General features: G+C 39.0%; 1 protein-coding gene across 5 annotated transcripts in view; it reads right to left on the bottom strand.

Annotated features, from left to right (window-relative positions):
• Positions 1-17,412, bottom strand: part of STRC (stereocilin) — a 62,602-nt gene that overhangs the window by 36,810 nt on the left and 8,380 nt on the right. For all 5 annotated transcript variants that reach the window (XR_012691253.1, XM_075207852.1, XM_075207853.1 and 2 more), the window contains exons 3-11: positions 11,792-12,850; positions 11,639-11,663; positions 6,880-8,179; positions 6,222-6,284; positions 4,968-5,078; positions 4,517-4,683; positions 3,014-3,200; positions 2,484-2,593; positions 945-1,077 (exon numbers count right to left, since the gene is read on the bottom strand). Coding sequence is in view for 4 of the 5 variants with exons in the window: in XM_075207852.1 (XP_075063953.1) it covers positions 945-1,077; positions 2,484-2,593; positions 3,014-3,200; positions 4,517-4,683; positions 4,968-5,078; positions 6,222-6,284; positions 6,880-8,179; positions 11,639-11,663; positions 11,792-12,850 (3,155 nt within the window). In the remaining variant the exon portion in view is untranslated. The remainder of the gene's footprint in view (positions 1-944; positions 1,078-2,483; positions 2,594-3,013; positions 3,201-4,516; positions 4,684-4,967; positions 5,079-6,221; positions 6,285-6,879; positions 8,180-11,638; positions 11,664-11,791; positions 12,851-17,412) is intronic.

The following is a 17,412-nucleotide window of genomic DNA, read 5'->3' as shown; positions in this document are numbered from 1 at the left end:
AAGATTCCATGAGTGCTAGATAATACAAAAGTAGAACCAGCAACTGCAGAGTCTTGTAACCAGAAAAGTGGGCGAATTCAGTTGCCTACATAGGACTCTATTATATCAACCTCCAGCTATCATAATGTTAATTTAATACCATTTGATCTGACTACACTGAGAATGTGTATGTATACATATTAATCTAGAAAAAGAGATAACTAGTCATATTCCAAACTAGATATTGTAGTGACCATGGAGGGTTATCTGTAAAATTCAGTGCACAAGTCTAAAGCTGGCTACACACTACAGGGTTTTTGTCCAATAATCGGCTCAACCAGCCGACATACGACCGCTCGTTCGAAAATCGGGTCAGTGTGTGTAGTGACACGATAGTCGAAAGTCTGTCCAAATGGACGATTGTCGCCTCATTTGGTTGGTCGTACCGTTCAATATTTTCCGACCCATCACCGACTGATCATGTAGTGTGTATGCGCTCATGCTGACGATCTCCACAGAGTTTACAGAGTCGGGCTCTTTTTCAGCCGATGTTAGCACTGAATGTCAGAGTGAATAAATGTAGAGAGTGCTGTAGAAGGAATAATTCATTTGTTCGTTCTGACACAGAAAATTTTGTTTCAGAGTCACAGACGCTAACGAAATTCGTTAGGACATGTGTATAGCTATAACAAGGCGGTTTTAATCAGTGTGACAATGTGACAGTAGTGAATGAATGAATACTGTCATTCTCTGGACTAGAGGACCAGATAAAGCACCAGATGAAGAGCACAGATCTGAAGGTAAATCATGTCAGTGTGTACGCATGAATCGCCAGACTGATCGGACCTTCAGTTGTAGGTATAATCGTTTGAGATAGCACGTCGGTCGGAAAAATTCTTCAGTGTGTAGCTAGCTTTAGTAATGCATTTAAGAATTCCTGGGTCGGGTGACCATAAAGCACTTACTCGTCCATGGTGAGATAAGGTCCTCTGTGATATACATTCAAGCAGCTTCTTCTCCAACTTTCCTAGTGGGTAGTGGAGGGGCTGAAAATGTTGCAGGTCCTCATATGTCAGGTAGCAAACAAGACTGCCAAGCCTTGAAAAACCAAATATAATGATATAAGGGAAGGCAGAAAGAACACTTTGTTTTACAGAAGGTCTAGGCATGATATGTCATTCCAGCTGTTGTTCCCATGGTTGTCTGGAGGAAGCAGGAGTACAACAGCAACAGTACAGCACAGGTTGACTATTTCTGGTCCAAGGACTCATAGGCCTGGACCAAAGGAGACAGAATTAGAGGAGACAGACCGCCTCTTGGTTCAACATCTTGTCACCTTTTTTTTTTTACACCTGCCAGCATTAAACAAAAGTGCTTATTTGTACAGCTTTTTTTTTTTTGTAATTTGTATATTTATTTTATATATATATAGATGAGACATCATTGGTAGATGTAATTCAGAGTGGAGGGGGAAGCAAATGCGCCCTACAGGGCAAAAAATGTAACCCAAACCTGAAGACAAGTGTACCCGTATAGTTCATCCATATTCTAATTGAACTTTCATTTTATTTTCACCCTACTTAGACCCCACTGTCTGTCTCCAGTCACAGCAAGTACATCCTAGCACTAACAGAATGTATGAAAGATTGAACTTAATCATCTCTTGGATACTCAGTGAATATGGGATGATGGATGAAAAAGCTGTGCAGTTGTTTTAGAAGAACAATTCATTTTATTGAAGATCTACAATTAACATATAGCTTTGCTAAATCAATACATGCAAGCGAGCTATATGTTTTGGAAACTGTGAATTATATGAGTAAGAAGTTATTTTTCCTGAAACAGGTTTGTTTTAATCTAGCACATTTTCATAATGAAATTGTAGCAACACAAACATTAAACAAATAAAGACACGGATAATAATAGCCAAAATAACAGCCATAATAAATGGTGCATTTACTGAAACTGACAAACAAACAAAAAAAGGAAGCACCAAAATCTGGTTTGGGGTAAGTACATAAGATCATATAGCTAGTATAGAGGGAATAGCAGGAACTATAGCTGAGGCAGGGTTCCCAATTTTTCGGAAAGGAAAACAGATTCACTAGTAGAATCCTTTTTTCATCCATTATTTGGTTAAACTTGTTTTGACCTATTAAATATTTACATATTTACTTTTTTTGCTATTACTATTTTGGGTACTGCACATATAAATGAAATCCCAAGGAGAGTGTTATATTAGTAATGGTGGTACACCCACCACCAGAACCTATATATATATTAGGGCCACCAGGTGTGTAGCAAGGTGCCCTGCTGGACAAATAAGTTATTGAACTATATAATGGACACTTATATCCCACTCAGCAGCATATGATAGAAAATAAAGTATATTTATTTCTTAAAAAAACAATAACCTTTAAGCAGCAGAAATTTTGGACTCAGATTTGCCAATCAGTGACAAATTTATAAAGGTCATGTAATTTTTGGTCAATTGCATTGTATACCTCTGTACTTTGTCTACATCTCGAGTTCTGTTCATAAGGCTTCGTGCCACATAACGGCCCTGTACCATTCCCAGGTTCACATCTTTCCAGCCATCTGCCAGCAACTTAATCTGAGAGGCACAAACAAGTGATTAGTAGGACTGTCAGTACCTAACCAGAGTCTTTTATTCTGCACTTGTACACTTCCCAAACACAATAATTGTATGTATAATACATCACACAAATGTACTGTCATCATTTCTATCACATTATAATAGTGGTCAGATGAAATAGTCTATGACGAATAATGAGGCACTTGCCTACTCCTATAAATATGACTTATCTTTGTGCTAATTTATCTAGCACTAAATTGCAAAAGTACCTGCTACTCCTGAACCAATACTAAGAAACTTTACAACCAAAACTCACACATTCTATGTACAGTGAGTCATGTAAAAAGCACAATTTGTATGCTTCTTCCACATTTAGTTATACAGTGCATTAGAAATGTAATATTTCCATATATAAGTTATAAACAAAGGAACACAGACCTGATCAGAGCTGAGCTGTACAAAATGACAAAGTGGCAGGTGGGGGAGTAGCGGCTGAATAGACCTGAGGAAGTGTGGAGGCCACGATGAGATGTCACCAAACATGTTAGCTTGCAGAAGACGCTTTGCAAATGCACGCTTCTGAGCGATCTTCATGTCCGGGCTGTGGATTTTGATTGCATCTAATCTAGAACAAATTATTTCTTTTCAGCAAAGTAACCATGTAGATAAGACCTATTTAGAACATTGGTAAACACGTGTACTCTAAGGGGGAGATCCAATTCAGCGCAAGGAGTCTCTGGAGCGTTCACTGAGGCACATCATCATTATCATCAGTTACTTATATAGCGCCACTAATTACGCAGCGCTATACAGAGAACTCACGTCGCGCCAATCACCCCATAGAGGTGCACAGAAAAATAAGTGGGGAGTCCTACCGTAACAGCTGGCAAAAGGCGCATCTGAACATAGAGGCGATGTTTAGCGGCATCTCGCACTGAATTAAATCTGTTCCTATGGGTCTTCTTTAGAGTTGGATGCATTTTATGTTCTGAACGTATGTGTAAAAATTCTATCACGAAAAACAAAATTGTTTGTATGCTCAGTTGTGTGTACCTTAAGATACATACAACACAAAAGCAGCAGTATTTCTGCATCAGGCGTATGTCAAGTGTACAAATGCGTATACGGACACCCCATGAAAACGTAGGTGCAGCTTCACAGTGTTATTAGTAAGTGCGGTAGACCCATTTTCCATATAAAATGAAATTCAAACTCCTTCATATATTTACTGCTTTACATATAAAATGGGAATCTTCCTATCTGCAGTTGTCCAAACAGAAATGACAAATAAGTAATCCGAATAGACATCCGAGACTTAACATAATATACCTGCTACGCTACTGAATGAAGTACTATAAGCTGGAGGGGTCGATATACAAGCAGCCAATCAGAATGCACTAAAAGCGACTAGATAGTGCTGCTGGTGTCCCTGTTCCACTTCTCCAGTTGTAAGGGGCTACAAGATATGCTCAAATCTAGACACAAACACATTAGTATATATGCAGTGTGTAATTGTGTTTATTTATGCAATACAAAATTGCCATATGTCCAACTCTAGGTGAAGGCATAAATTAGTAATTGTACACTACACACACTTAGATAGGGCTGCTCAGTAATGGTTCTTACAATCTAAATCCCCTAACATATACACACACAGAGAGCGAGAGAGACTACGGGCAATTTAATAGCAGCCAATTAACCTACCAGTATGTTTTTGGAGTGTAAGAGGAAACCCACGCAAACACGGGGAGAACATACAACATATATTTCCCTACATTAATATGTTAAATACAGACTAAAATATTGCAATGCACCAAACCTAATTCAGACATACAGACTTGAATTAGTATAAAAAGAAATCTAGCACAAATAAAGACTTTCAACTAAATACTTATACATGCATTTAAGTGCCTGAGACAACCTATTTTTTGCCTCACTTACACACTCTGATTGGCCAACAGAGAGATAGGGAAACTGACGATGTCAGATATGGACATAAATTGTATGAACTGGGAAAGGTCCACAAATATTTGAGGTGTTAAGAGTGGAAATTTCTGGATGACCATTGAGGTCAGACTCTCTAATCCTCTTTCATCTGGTTGGGACACCTGCAGAAAGAATATGTGCATTTTGTTAGGTAAAATAATACATTTCAGCTATTAATGATGATGATGATGTTTTATTTGTAATTATAGCACTTATACATAATACATTCACTCTACAAATGTTTTTTTATTGACTATATGCTTTTGTGAGAAATATCAATATTTTAGTTTTTATACATCTCAAGTCACTAACTTGGTTGATTAAAAAATAAAAAAGTGAAACTATTCTGCTAGCTGTAGCCCAATTATGCTACATTACCATGAACTATCCTGTGCTTCCTGTGTACCTGAATTCTTGGCCATGATCGATGCATCAGTGAGAGAAATCGTTCCACTGCTTCATTTTCCGCAGACATCAGGACCTTCTGGAAACCTTCTCTAGGCATTTGCAGGTATTCCTGTCATAAAAATGTGACACTTTCAATTTCACCGTGATGAAACCAGAATCACCCTGGACAGACCATGTAGTAAATTCTGAGGCTGAAAATCAGATCTCAAAACATGAAGTGAGAAGGAGGACGTGGGCAGGTGGCTAGTGTACTCAGTGCATTGTTTATTATTATTATATTTTACATTTTGTATTTGTAATTTCAGACGCCCAAACCTTTTTGTGAACACCAATATCCCATGTTACTTGCTTGTGTTTTTCACCTATAGCAGCCCCTCTTCCCTTAAAGTTAGATGTGATCTGCTGCCCCTAGGAATTCTGCACGGTGTTATTGGTGCTTAATAATCAGATATAAAGAAATCCGACAATACAGGAGAAGGCAATGTCAAACAAGCCAGGGTGCAAAAATGATGACAGAACAGGTGACAAAACAGAAGACAAACAGGTACGTCCCTCGCAGTGTCATTAGAATTTGTTCAATTTTACACAGATCTTTATGGACTAATTGCATGGTACTCACTGAATGACTGACCTAGAGTATGGGGGAATTGAACTCTATGGGCCTGATTCCATTTGGAACGCAATTTGCATTTTTAAAAATATGCATATTAAAATGTTCACAAGACAAAAAGTTAACAGAACCAAATCCAGTAGAAACAACAACAACATTTATCTGTGAAACACAAGTCTATCTGACATGTTCATACATCCAACTTTCCTAAAGGAACTGTGAAAGTTCTAAGGTTAAGTTATTGTGCTACAGGATTGATGGGGGATCAGAACTGCTGTCAGCGCCTGCACTTACAGACCTTGTTTGAGAACCAATACACCTGTACCTAAAATGAAGCCTTCCTTGAAGCTATCTTCATAATAAGTGGGTCATGGTCATAAGAAGATAGCAGCATATCAGTGTGATCTAATGCAGATAAGTATAAGGGATAGTTCATTTTCTTATATTTGCCTCAAAATAACATTATTTTCTGTATTAGTAAAGGATAAAATCTGTTTAAAAAATGAAAATTGTAAGCATCAAAGATAAATTTATATTAATTTGTGTGTGCTTATTGTATGTAAAAAATGGGAGCAGCAAAGGGGCAATTTGCTTGAGAAACCTTATCTTAATGCAAGACAGAGATGTCAATGACATAAATACCTGCAGGAGAATTTCAAAGGCAGTTGCATTTTCCTCCTTCTGGATGAGCTCCCACAGTACAGGCTGTCAGACACAAACAGGTAAATGAACACATTCTGTCACATCATTCTACAAAGTCCACATCAGTTTTTCTAAAAATTTAAACAGCAAAATGACTATAGATTACGGGATACTAAGACAACCCTTTGCTAGCTCTAGAACATGGGAGTACATATCAATGATACACTGCAAACAAATATGTCTGCACGCAATGGCTTACAAGCTCTATACCCAGATATTACAAACCTACCATTAGTACATTTGTTTCACCAATGAGTCAGATAACTATAGTCCACTGCATTGTTTACACAGCATATCCCTTTGGATTATATTGTATCATCATTTTGACATTATCTGGATAATTCTAGCATAGAGAGGCATAACCTCAACATAGACTTTCTATTGGTAATCCAATTCAAGAACACTCCAAAAATCAAAGAAAACTCATCCTCGATTGCGTGTTTTAGATTTAGTGGTGGTTTAAAGAATGGAATCATTTCTCAACATTCTAAACAAATGTCTTTAAGCCATATTTTTTTAAATAAAAAATGATCTGCTCATTTGAAAGATTTGCGTGAATATATCAATGAAAGGATCTCAATGGAAAATGGTAACTCACACTAAAACAGCTGAGGAGATCCTCCTTGTCAGAGTCACTGCTCTCTTTCTCTAGATAAATTTCCACAGTCTTCAGGATGCTCAGTGAGGAGTTTATCTTGAAAGTAGCCCAGAAAGAGCTATTATCCAGAAGGCTAGAGAGGAGAATGGCTTCTCCTAGTCTATCTCTTGTTTCCTTACCTATCTGATCTGAGTCTGAGAGAGAGAAGAGAAAATCCAGCATCTTAAGGAGATATTGTACATTTAGAGCCCAGCCATAAGACTCACTGTCACACTGGGAAAGCTGAGAGACCAGGCCTATGATGTATGAGATAGGACTTCTGCACAGTTGTGAGGAATCAAAACTTGAAGAAAGTGGTAGAACTTCTGCCAGTCTCTGAAGAAAACACTTCCCATCTAAAGAAACGTTTTTCCAGCAAAGATCCACAATCCAGGGATGAACAGATTTCAGAGATAAATACAGAGAAGCATTTCTGCACACAAGTTCCATAAAATCCTGAACATTTATCCCTTTGCAATCTTCCACCAATGTAGCATTACTGAATGTGTTTCTGTCCCATGCTTTGTAGTTGCAAAAGGAACCAGTTGTATTCAGCACATTTGTTTTCAGCATTTGTCTTTGGCATAGTTTGGAGACCCAAGCTCGACTGTCTGCAGGCATGTCAGATAACGAGTCATTGCTGCACAATTTGTCCATCAAGAATGTTTTATTTTCAAAGAAACATGTTTTCAAAACTTTGGGGTTCATAGACAATCCCTGCCACATATCAGAGCACCGTATGTTGTTCCTAAGCTCCCTGACCATCTCGGAGTTGTTGTAAACATTAGTGCATAAGTCACTCATTAATGTTGGGTCTTGGCTGTTCCTTGGAAATGATGCGTTCTTGCAGACAGTGATATTAAATTCGAGTGGGAAATATTCCCGGCATACCCACACCCAAAAGGAGTCTTCTTCCATGGAAGACAGGTACCAAGCTGCATCAGAACAGGCAGCCCGGAGGTCATAAGTCGACTGTACAGAGTACCCGGTGGCATTGTACACATTACAATACAGGTACACTGTGAAGTTAGAGACACCTGGTAATCCGGGGATGGTGTCATTACATACAGCTTCTAGGACTTCAGTATAAGGCTGTGCATCTTCCCAATAATCAGTCTGTGATCTCTTGCTGATATTGTGTGCTGTAACTACCATCTTCCCAGCAGGCTTACCACATGTCAGGATTGGAGGAGATGATGGGAAATTTGTTGATGTAAAACCGAGAGTTTGGATGTTCCATGTTAAATTATGCTTTATTCCCCTGTGTGAAAAGCAGCAAAATATGTTTTCTTACATTGTCAACTTAATTTTAATGTCAGTGTACATACAACATTGGCTGGTCTAAACCCTTCTTATTCACTGAGAACATTGCATGCTGACTAACTCCTAAGTCTTCTAACATTACAGCCTGTCAAACATTCCAGACTTTAAATACTGTCAGTATTATTTGTATAGTATTATCTTGGTACCCTTTGGACACATTTACAAGGTACTCAATGCTCACTGTAAAACACCTTGGTTCTGCACTAGTGGACCTCTGTGGTCCATGTCTCATCTTTACACTTGGGAGCAGCCTCTGCAAACTGAAAGTGTGCATCAATATGTGGAGGTGCAGTGTAAATGTCACATCGAAGTACAACCTTCTACCCCTATAATACCACCCCTTCAACTGAATAAAGTTTTCAGTTTTTCTTCTAAAATAATAATTGCTCTTACAGCTTAATTTAATCATAAGAGTGAAGTTATATCAGGACTTTCTTTATTATATTTGTCTCTCTTGCTATTTATTAATGGTTTATTTTGCATGGTTGTAGAAAAAACACTTACAGAATATTCAATATGATGTAGCACATACCCGTGTGTATCAAAGCAATGTCCCATAGATTGTAAGCTTGTGAGCAGGGCCCTCTTACCTCTAAGTATGTATGTATTACCCAGTATTGTTTCATTACTGTTTGTTACCAATTGTAAAGCGCTACGGAATCTGCTGGCGCTATACAAATAAATGATGATGATGATGATGATGATGATAATGATGAAGAGAGGGAAAGAAGAGACAGGGGATAATGGAAATAAAAGAAGCGGAGGAGAAAAAGAAAGGAGAAGAAGGTAGTGGATGAAGAAGAAAGAGAGGAGGCCTGGGGGAAAAGGAGAAAAGATTGATTCCGACTAAGAGCAGTAGAAAAGATAAGTGGGTCTGGAAACAGAGTTAATTATGAAGCGGAAGATGCATGTTATTATATATTGCCCAGTTCCCAAGTTTTACAGAATAGTTTTGTCGAGTTATTAACAATAGCCGTCATATATTTCATATGCTAGACATGCAAAATTCTGTCTCTCATGCCTTTTACCTAGAAATGCAGTTCTCCCCAGGCATTGGGCCTGGGTTGAGGATTGGTGGTTGGGTGCACAGTGCACTGTGTGTGGGAAGCGTTTTGTCTCATTCACCGTATAGGACGGAATCTGATCTCCAGATTCATGTCCTTTTGAGGTGGGGGAATGGCTGGGCACAGCAAGAAACAACCCATGAAAATGTGCCCCCTCCGCCTGTTTATTTCATTACAATAACCTCACTTTGCAGAATGAAATCTTGTTTCTGCATTGCACCACATAATGAGATATATGACCCTTCCGTACTTCAGTAGATATGCCTTCACTCCTCCTATCTCAATCCATCTGCCTGTGGAAGCTCCTGCTCCTCCACAAATGTGGCCATTCTGCTCCGTCAAACTATGTGTCCCGGCAGAATAAATCTGTGCAATTTTGCTAATCCAAGCACATAGCAGGCCCAATGCAGTATTTGCGCTACAAATGGCTGCTTTTCCTTTAACACTCAATTCCTTTAATTGTAAGTGGTCCTTCTCTAAAGATATGAAGAGTTTAGGCATTTGAGAGTTTCTCCTATTAATCTTTCAAATTTCAAAACAGTGTCTTATAATCCAACAATATATCAATTAAAAGTGACACATTGATTACTAGATAGAAAAGAATCCTGGATTTAGGTGTTGTCTAATCACAACTGTCACTCAGTGAAATGAGTAGATCCCAAAGGCATAACTGTAGCCATAACAATGCATGCAATTGCTATAGGGATCAAGGCCCAGAGAAAAACAGGCCACTTAATCAGGTGTCACACCTTTTTATACAGGCAGAAATCAAATCAGGTGTGTCAGGAGGAGAACATAAATCTGATATGATGAAATAGAATATTAAATGCCAGGGCCCAAATAAAATATTTCATTGATACATAAATGAACCTATTTTTCAACTCAGATAAATGTTTGACCAAATGTTTTTAAAAAGGAAACAATTAGCCCAGTAGGAGGTAATTAGGTTGATCAAACCCTTTTATGAGGAGACCTGCTTAAGATATGCAGATCACAGACATCCATTGTTTTTGATCATGTATCCCACTTCCTAATTGACTTCCTTTCAATAGGTAGTGTAAACACAAAGAACCACTAAATGTAAATGAGAGAGCCAGATGTCTAGGTGAGAATCTTGGAGACAAAAGCCACATTTGAAAGCCTATACAGATATAGAAATATGGGCTTCAAAGGAAAATGTCTTCATAGTTTATATTTTAGGAAATCTGTGTGTCTCCATACCAAGGAGCAGAAATCACACCAGGGTTGTGAATGACAGGTACTGGAGGTATCCGGGAACAGCTATAATCATATATCTTTGGAAAAGGTATGTCACATAATTCCATCATGTTTGGTATTTAAATGTGCGGGAGATTATGACCGGTTTATTGAAGGGGGAGTTATGTCTCTGGGATATATCTGAAAGAAGCTACCAAAGGTTCAAACTTTAGGAATCATTTTGAACAAACCCTAGGTGACACCCAGGGGACAATTTCCACCCCCCACATTAACATCCACACTGCCCCTGTGAATGCCGTCCCATTTCATTTTGCTTAAAAACCTGTGTTGTGAAAGGACAAGTTGTCAGACTTTTTGGGAAATCAATTCACATTGATAAGTTGTCCATCTTCCAAGCCAATTTCCCTTGGCCAGAAAAGGCAATTCATGTAAGTGCTACTCTGAATATAACCCCTTTTATTTTAAACTGCTTTGCTTGTGTATGTTATCTCAATCTATTAATCTATTATTAATTATTTTTTTTATCTGAATGCCCTGTACTTTTGTATATTAAATCTATAATTTAATATGTTGCATCCTTGATACTCTAACGAATCCATTAGCCTGTTAAGAAAAATATAGCTCGACCAAGTTAACCCTTTGAATGCCAGTGTGTGATTTGTTGATACATTTGATTAACAAGCCTAGTGTGTGCTTGCATTTACATTTGTGTAACAGTCTGGAGGTGTGAAGAGTTAACCCTTTGTTCGCTGGTGTGGGTCTTGCTAGTCTGTGAGCAGCTAGAAGCCTTGGGTGCCAGTGTGGGACAGTATATTGGGGTCCTATTGCACTTATTCAATTGGTGATGGCAAACCTGAAGTGTGTGAGGTGTCAGTGGTGTTTGGGGGCGATTCAGTAGGTCTATAAACTGTGTGATAGGTAAAGAGAGACTGTGCGCTGGAATCATGTGACCTCGTACAGCAAACATCCCCAAAATCACGGCAGCTGGTAGCGTGTTCGTGACAAGGGGCATAAACACAATGTTGTTAACAATACTACATAAAAACGTACATATTCAAATAAAATATAGTCATAATCCCTACAGACCTGCTCCAATGCGGTCTTGAGGAACTTACCACAAGAGCAACTGTTGCAGGTTACCTGTGAAGAAAGAAAACTTGTGTTGTAGTCTTGTTTGGTAAAGACATAAAGCAATAATAATGGTCTGGACATTTCTCATAGCAGAACATTTTAATTCCCGCACTGTTCTTCTGTTGTAAATTACTTACCTACTGAACACTTTCCATTTTGATCAGAGTAAGGTATCCCAATTACTGAAGTCACCCTATTCATCAGTGTGCCTGCCATACGGGTGACTTTCCTGTTTAAGTTATCATATACAGACCTCTTCATTTTTTTCATGATATTGTGGCGCAGATCTTCTAGCACTTCCCAAACAACACCCTCTAGTGCCCCATCTGAATCAACAGCTTTTGTTCCTATTTCCTTCTCTCTGGAACGATAAAAAATTTCTAGTACATTTTGTACTTCCTCTTGTGCAGGCCCAGAACTAAGTCTACTAGAGTTGGCATGTTTGCCTTTTAAGGATTCAGAAAGCATGCTAAAAGGCTTATATTTCCCATGTGATGCAGCAGAACTTCCTGTCTGTACATTTACCATTGGCCGCCAATTATTGCCCTCAAAGGGTAACATAAGCTTTAGAAATTGACCAGAATGGAAGTCACAATTACTGTGACCCATGAGAGAGCAAAGAACCCCTTGGAGTGTTGCACCAGTCTGTGTTAAGGTTCCACCAAGGAATGCTTGAAACAGGGTGTCCAATATTCCACTTAGCATCTCCCAGTTCTGTCCTAAAACCTGGACAGTATTCTGGCTGGTGTTCATTGATTTAAAAATGACCTGTACGAAGCTTAGGAGAACACTCCAGTTTTGACTTCCTCTCAGAGAGACTAGAAAGTCCTGCATCTTGAGGAGTGGGATAGTTGGAGACCTCTCTTTCGGAATCTGGAGAAACTCGTGAATTAGGTTGTCCCAGGTTTCAGCCTCCTGGGGTTCTTGGTTCTGTAAATATGTGGAAATATTGTACAAGAATTCAGACAGACGATTTTGATTTGCTTTGTGTCTTTGAATATCAATGAATGGTGGAGTCCTTTTTGGTGTAACCCACAGTGATTCCAAATTGATTGATATTTTATCCAGCAGTGTTTTTATGTCAATGACATTGGTTTTTGCCTCCAAATTTGACAGAACAGGAAGAGGATGTTTAAGTTTTGATTTCCAGATTGAAAGGATATTTTCAAAATAGCTTTCCTTCCCTTCTTGGTTCCCTAGATTAGTGAAGATAATAACAAATATCATCAACACATTATGCAGCATTAACTTTATATATGAGTGATACTTTTTAACAGCTACATAGACAACAAAATGATATATGAATGATACGTTTCAATAGCTGTAAAGCAGTACAATAGCTATCTATCTATATCATATCAGCCAAAAATTCATAAATGTTTTTGGCTTCTAGGAAAACCTCTCAGTTTAGTTCTCTGAGAGGTCAGATTGTAGAACTTTACACATCATCATCATTTATTTATCTAGCGCCACTAATTCCACAGCGCTGAACTCATTCACATCAGTACCTGCCCCATTGGGGCTTACAGTCTAGATTCCCTAACACACACACAGACAGACACACAGACTAGGGTCAATTTGTTAGCAGCCAATTAACCTACCAGTATATTTTTGGAGTGTGGGAGGAAATCAGAGCACCCAGAGGAAACACACGCAAACATGGGGAGAGCATACAAAATCCTCACAGATGAGGCCATGGTCGGGAATTGAACTCATGACCCCAGTGCTGGAAGGCAGAAGTGCTAACCATTTAGGAACCGTTTCTCCGTCAGAGCTCAACAAAACAATTCAAAAAGATAACTTGTCATGCCCAACCCACCCTGTCCTGTTTTCCCTAATCCACTCATAGTTCACTCAACTGCAGATCTGAGTATTAATTCCCTGCACTCATCTCAGTCTCTCACCCCACAATATGTCCCCTTAATCCTATTTCTTCTCAACTGCTTCCTCTCCTCTACTGCATTTCCACCACTAGGTCATCTCCAGCTCACCTCTTCAACCTGTCTCATTCCCCTGGAACATTCCCATCCACCTTTAAATATATGGTCATCTCGTCACCTCTACATTGAAGACACCTCCTCTCCTGACATCTTCCTTTCTGTACTCTCTCATGTAACCAACTGTCTCTCTGCAATCTTCATGTGGATGCATCAACGTTTCCTAAAGCATGTCCACAACAGAGTATATCATCTTCCTTCCTCTCAGAGTCACCCCGTCCCCTAACATCTCGCTCACCATCAATAACACCACAATTTCCCAAGACTTGATGTCACACTTGATTCTACCCTGCGTTAAGGAGAGCAAGAAAAAGTGTCTTTTATGTCACATTAAGGGTTAACTGCTAGTTATTCTTAAATTAGTACTCTGATGCCATAATGGAAAGCACATGCCACGGTAATAAAGCATGGGAAGTATCTTAAAACTATAACACATATAAGCAGTTTGATGTCTATATTAACCAATCATATACATCTATTCATGTTTATATCTTATATGTATGATGTGTCTGGGTAGTAACATCCTGTATCTAGCATAAAAGTCTAAAGCTGTGTCACAGCAGCAGTCTCATCCCGGGACTGACTGCAGTGTTGTCGCAATAACCTGACTTCCAGCACTGATACAGTGACATGGCTCCTTGGATATCAAGCTTGACCATTTTACGTTGTCTTTAAATTCGAAGCTAAGAATATGGGACCTGATTCATTAAGGATCTTAAATGAAGAGGATCCTTATTTCAGTCTCCTGGCCAAAACCATGTTACAATACAAGGGGTACAAATGAGTGTTCTGTTTTATACATAAGTTAAATACTGACTGTTTTTTTTCATGTAACACACAAATATCAACTTTAAATTTCAGTGTACAAATAAGATATCCAGTATTTGTGTGCTACATGAAAAAACAGTCAGTATTTAACTTATGTGCAAAACAGAATACTAATTTGCACCCCTTGTATTGTAACATGGTTTTGGCCAGGAGACTGAAATAAGGATCCTCTTCATTTAAGAACCTTAATGAATCAGGCCCATGATTATTTCTTATGTGCTCTCAATAAACTGTTATATTTAATTGAGACTTATTTCCTTGTGTTTGCTATTTAACACTGTGTATCCAAAAGTACCTAGTTCCACTGGGGATACACCCTCTGCTTTATTCTTCACACCCAGTCTCTCTCCCAGTCAGTCATCTCCACCTTTGAAATATTGCCAGAATACACCCTTTTCTTACCCAAGATGCTACCAAAAATCTTATCCATGCTCTCATCATCTTCTGTCTTGATCAACGCAACCTTTTCCTATCTGACTCAACCAACTATCTCTGCTTCAAACCATTAAAATGTTGCAACAAGACTGATCTTTCTTTCTCGCCATTCCACTTCTGCACCACTCTGTAAAACCATACACTGGCTCCCTGTGTCCTCCAGAAGCAAATTCAAATTACTTGACCTCAACGCCACCACTCCTTCATACATCTCAAATCTCATCTAAAAATACTCTCGCCCACTTAGATCTGATCTTAGACCGCTGACCTGCGCCTCACCTCTTCTCTGGTAACCACCTTTCACTCCTACCTACACAACTCATCCTGAGCCGCTACACACTTATAATATTCCTTACCAGACTATCATACAGCCTTTAAATCTCTTAATGCTCTCTGAGAACCAATCGCTTTAATACTCCACACTAGTGCACCTATGAAGCGCTACGTAGAGAGGTGGTATTATGTTGGACGTTTTGTTTCTCTGGTTCGTATCTTGCGGAGATGTTCTCAGCAATGCAGCGAGGGTTGAATTTCAGGTAACGGACGTAGTGGGTAAATGGAGGGACAAGATACAAATGAAAATAATAAATTAATAATAAAAAATGTACAACCAGAGCCCACTGAAGCAGCCATGTAAGGTGAAACATGTTTGGATCTATTACTGCTAGAGATGTTCACTGACCCCTGTGTTCTGGTTTTGGTTTTGCATCTGGATTAACTTAGTGTTTTGGTTTTGGCAAAACCACCCTTGTGTGTTTTGGTTTTGGATCCCTAGTTTTTTCTAAAATCCCTATTTATTTTTTTTGCTAAAATCACATAATTTTGCTTTTTTTCCACCTTCTACATTATTATTAACCTCAACAACACTAATTTCTAGTCATTTGCAGTCAATTTTGACCACCTTACAGGGTACAATATTATTTTCATACACTTTCAAACAAAGACTGCAGCAGTTCTTGCCAGTGATAAGAAGAAGGCCATTGTCATGCCTGGGCAGAAGACCAAAAAATCCACCTCTTATGTGTGGAATTATTATATTTTACCCAAATCCTGACAACAGTTGTCTAGCCATTTGTAGTGTATGTAAAGCCACAGTCAGTAGAGGTAGGGACCTTAACCACCTAGGAACCTCATCCATGTTACACCATTTGAAGCAAGTTCATGGAAAGCTTTTGTGAAAATCAGAAACTTATGCTAAAAAATAACAACAAGCAGTCCAGCATCAGCTACCTCCCTTCTCTCAGCTAGATCCCAGCACCTGCAATCTACACCCCCAACACCTTCATCATCAATATCCTCACAGGTGATCGGAGTTAGTCCAGCATCCAAGTTTATAAGACGAGATGACTCCTCCCCTATCCAGGACTCCTCAGAAGAATCCTTGAGCGTTAGGCCCACTGCTGCTGCTCCTGCTGCTGGGGGTGGATCTTCAATCCAGAAGCAGACCAAGAAGAAGACTATTAATAGTTTACAGCAATTGACTATTAAACAATCCTTTGCAAGAGGAAGCAAGTATGAAAACTGTCACCCAGTCACAAAGTGGATCACAGACGCCAAGGCGACTATGCTAGTATTAGACCTGCGTGCAATATCTACTATTAATGCAGTTGGTTTTAGACAGTTACTTGAGGTCTTCTGTTCGCATTACCAAATTCAATCACAACACCATTTTACTAGAGAAGCTATTCCTTACCTCTACCAGAAGGTTCATAAAAATGTAATTATTGGGCTACAAAATGCCATTCTACACACTGTACACTTAACCACAGATATGTGGACAAGCGGAACTGGGCAAACTAAAGATTATATGATTGTAACAGTCCACTGGGTTGGTGATTCGCCTTCACCAGCAGGGACAGCAGCAGCATGTACCCAAGAACGTCACATTTTTCAGATGCAGGCTACTCTGTGTATCATCTGATTCGCTAATATTATTATTATTATTATTATTATCGTAGATTTGTAAGGCACCACAGTGCTCCACAGCGCCGTACAGTAGGGAAGACAAGGACATACATAAAACAAGACATATGTAAAACAAGAACAGACAAGGCAGACAAAATAAATGGAGACATGAAAACAAAGGGTATGGAGGACCCTGCTCATTAGACAGCTTACATTCTAAAGGGAAGAGGGCACAGTTGAAACAAGAGGAGCAAGTGTGGCTCAGAAAGGAGATTGGGATAGTTGTGAGGGTGCATTAGTGTGAATAGTGTTATCAAGGATAAGGTCACATCTAAAAAAGAGATGGGTTTTCAAAGAGCATCTAAAGATTTGAAGGCTGTGGGAAAGTCTGATTGAGCATGGTAGGAAATTCCATAAGTGGGGAACAGCATGGGAGAAGTCTTGAAGATGGGAGTGAGAGATGGTTATCAGAAACGAGACAAGGTGCAGGTCAGAGGTAATACCGCGGGCAACCTGTTTGAAAAACTAAGAGATGTCATTACAACAAGGCTTATCCTGCTTGGATTCTCCTGAGGATATGTGATTTCTGCTAA

The sequence above is a fragment of the Mixophyes fleayi genome, chromosome 4, assembly GCF_038048845.1.
Source record: "Mixophyes fleayi isolate aMixFle1 chromosome 4, aMixFle1.hap1, whole genome shotgun sequence".
NCBI classification, from domain to species: Eukaryota; Metazoa; Chordata; class Amphibia; order Anura; family Limnodynastidae; genus Mixophyes; species Mixophyes fleayi.
Note: the sequence above shows the minus strand (reverse complement) of the source record. Positions and strands in the feature narration are given on the sequence as shown.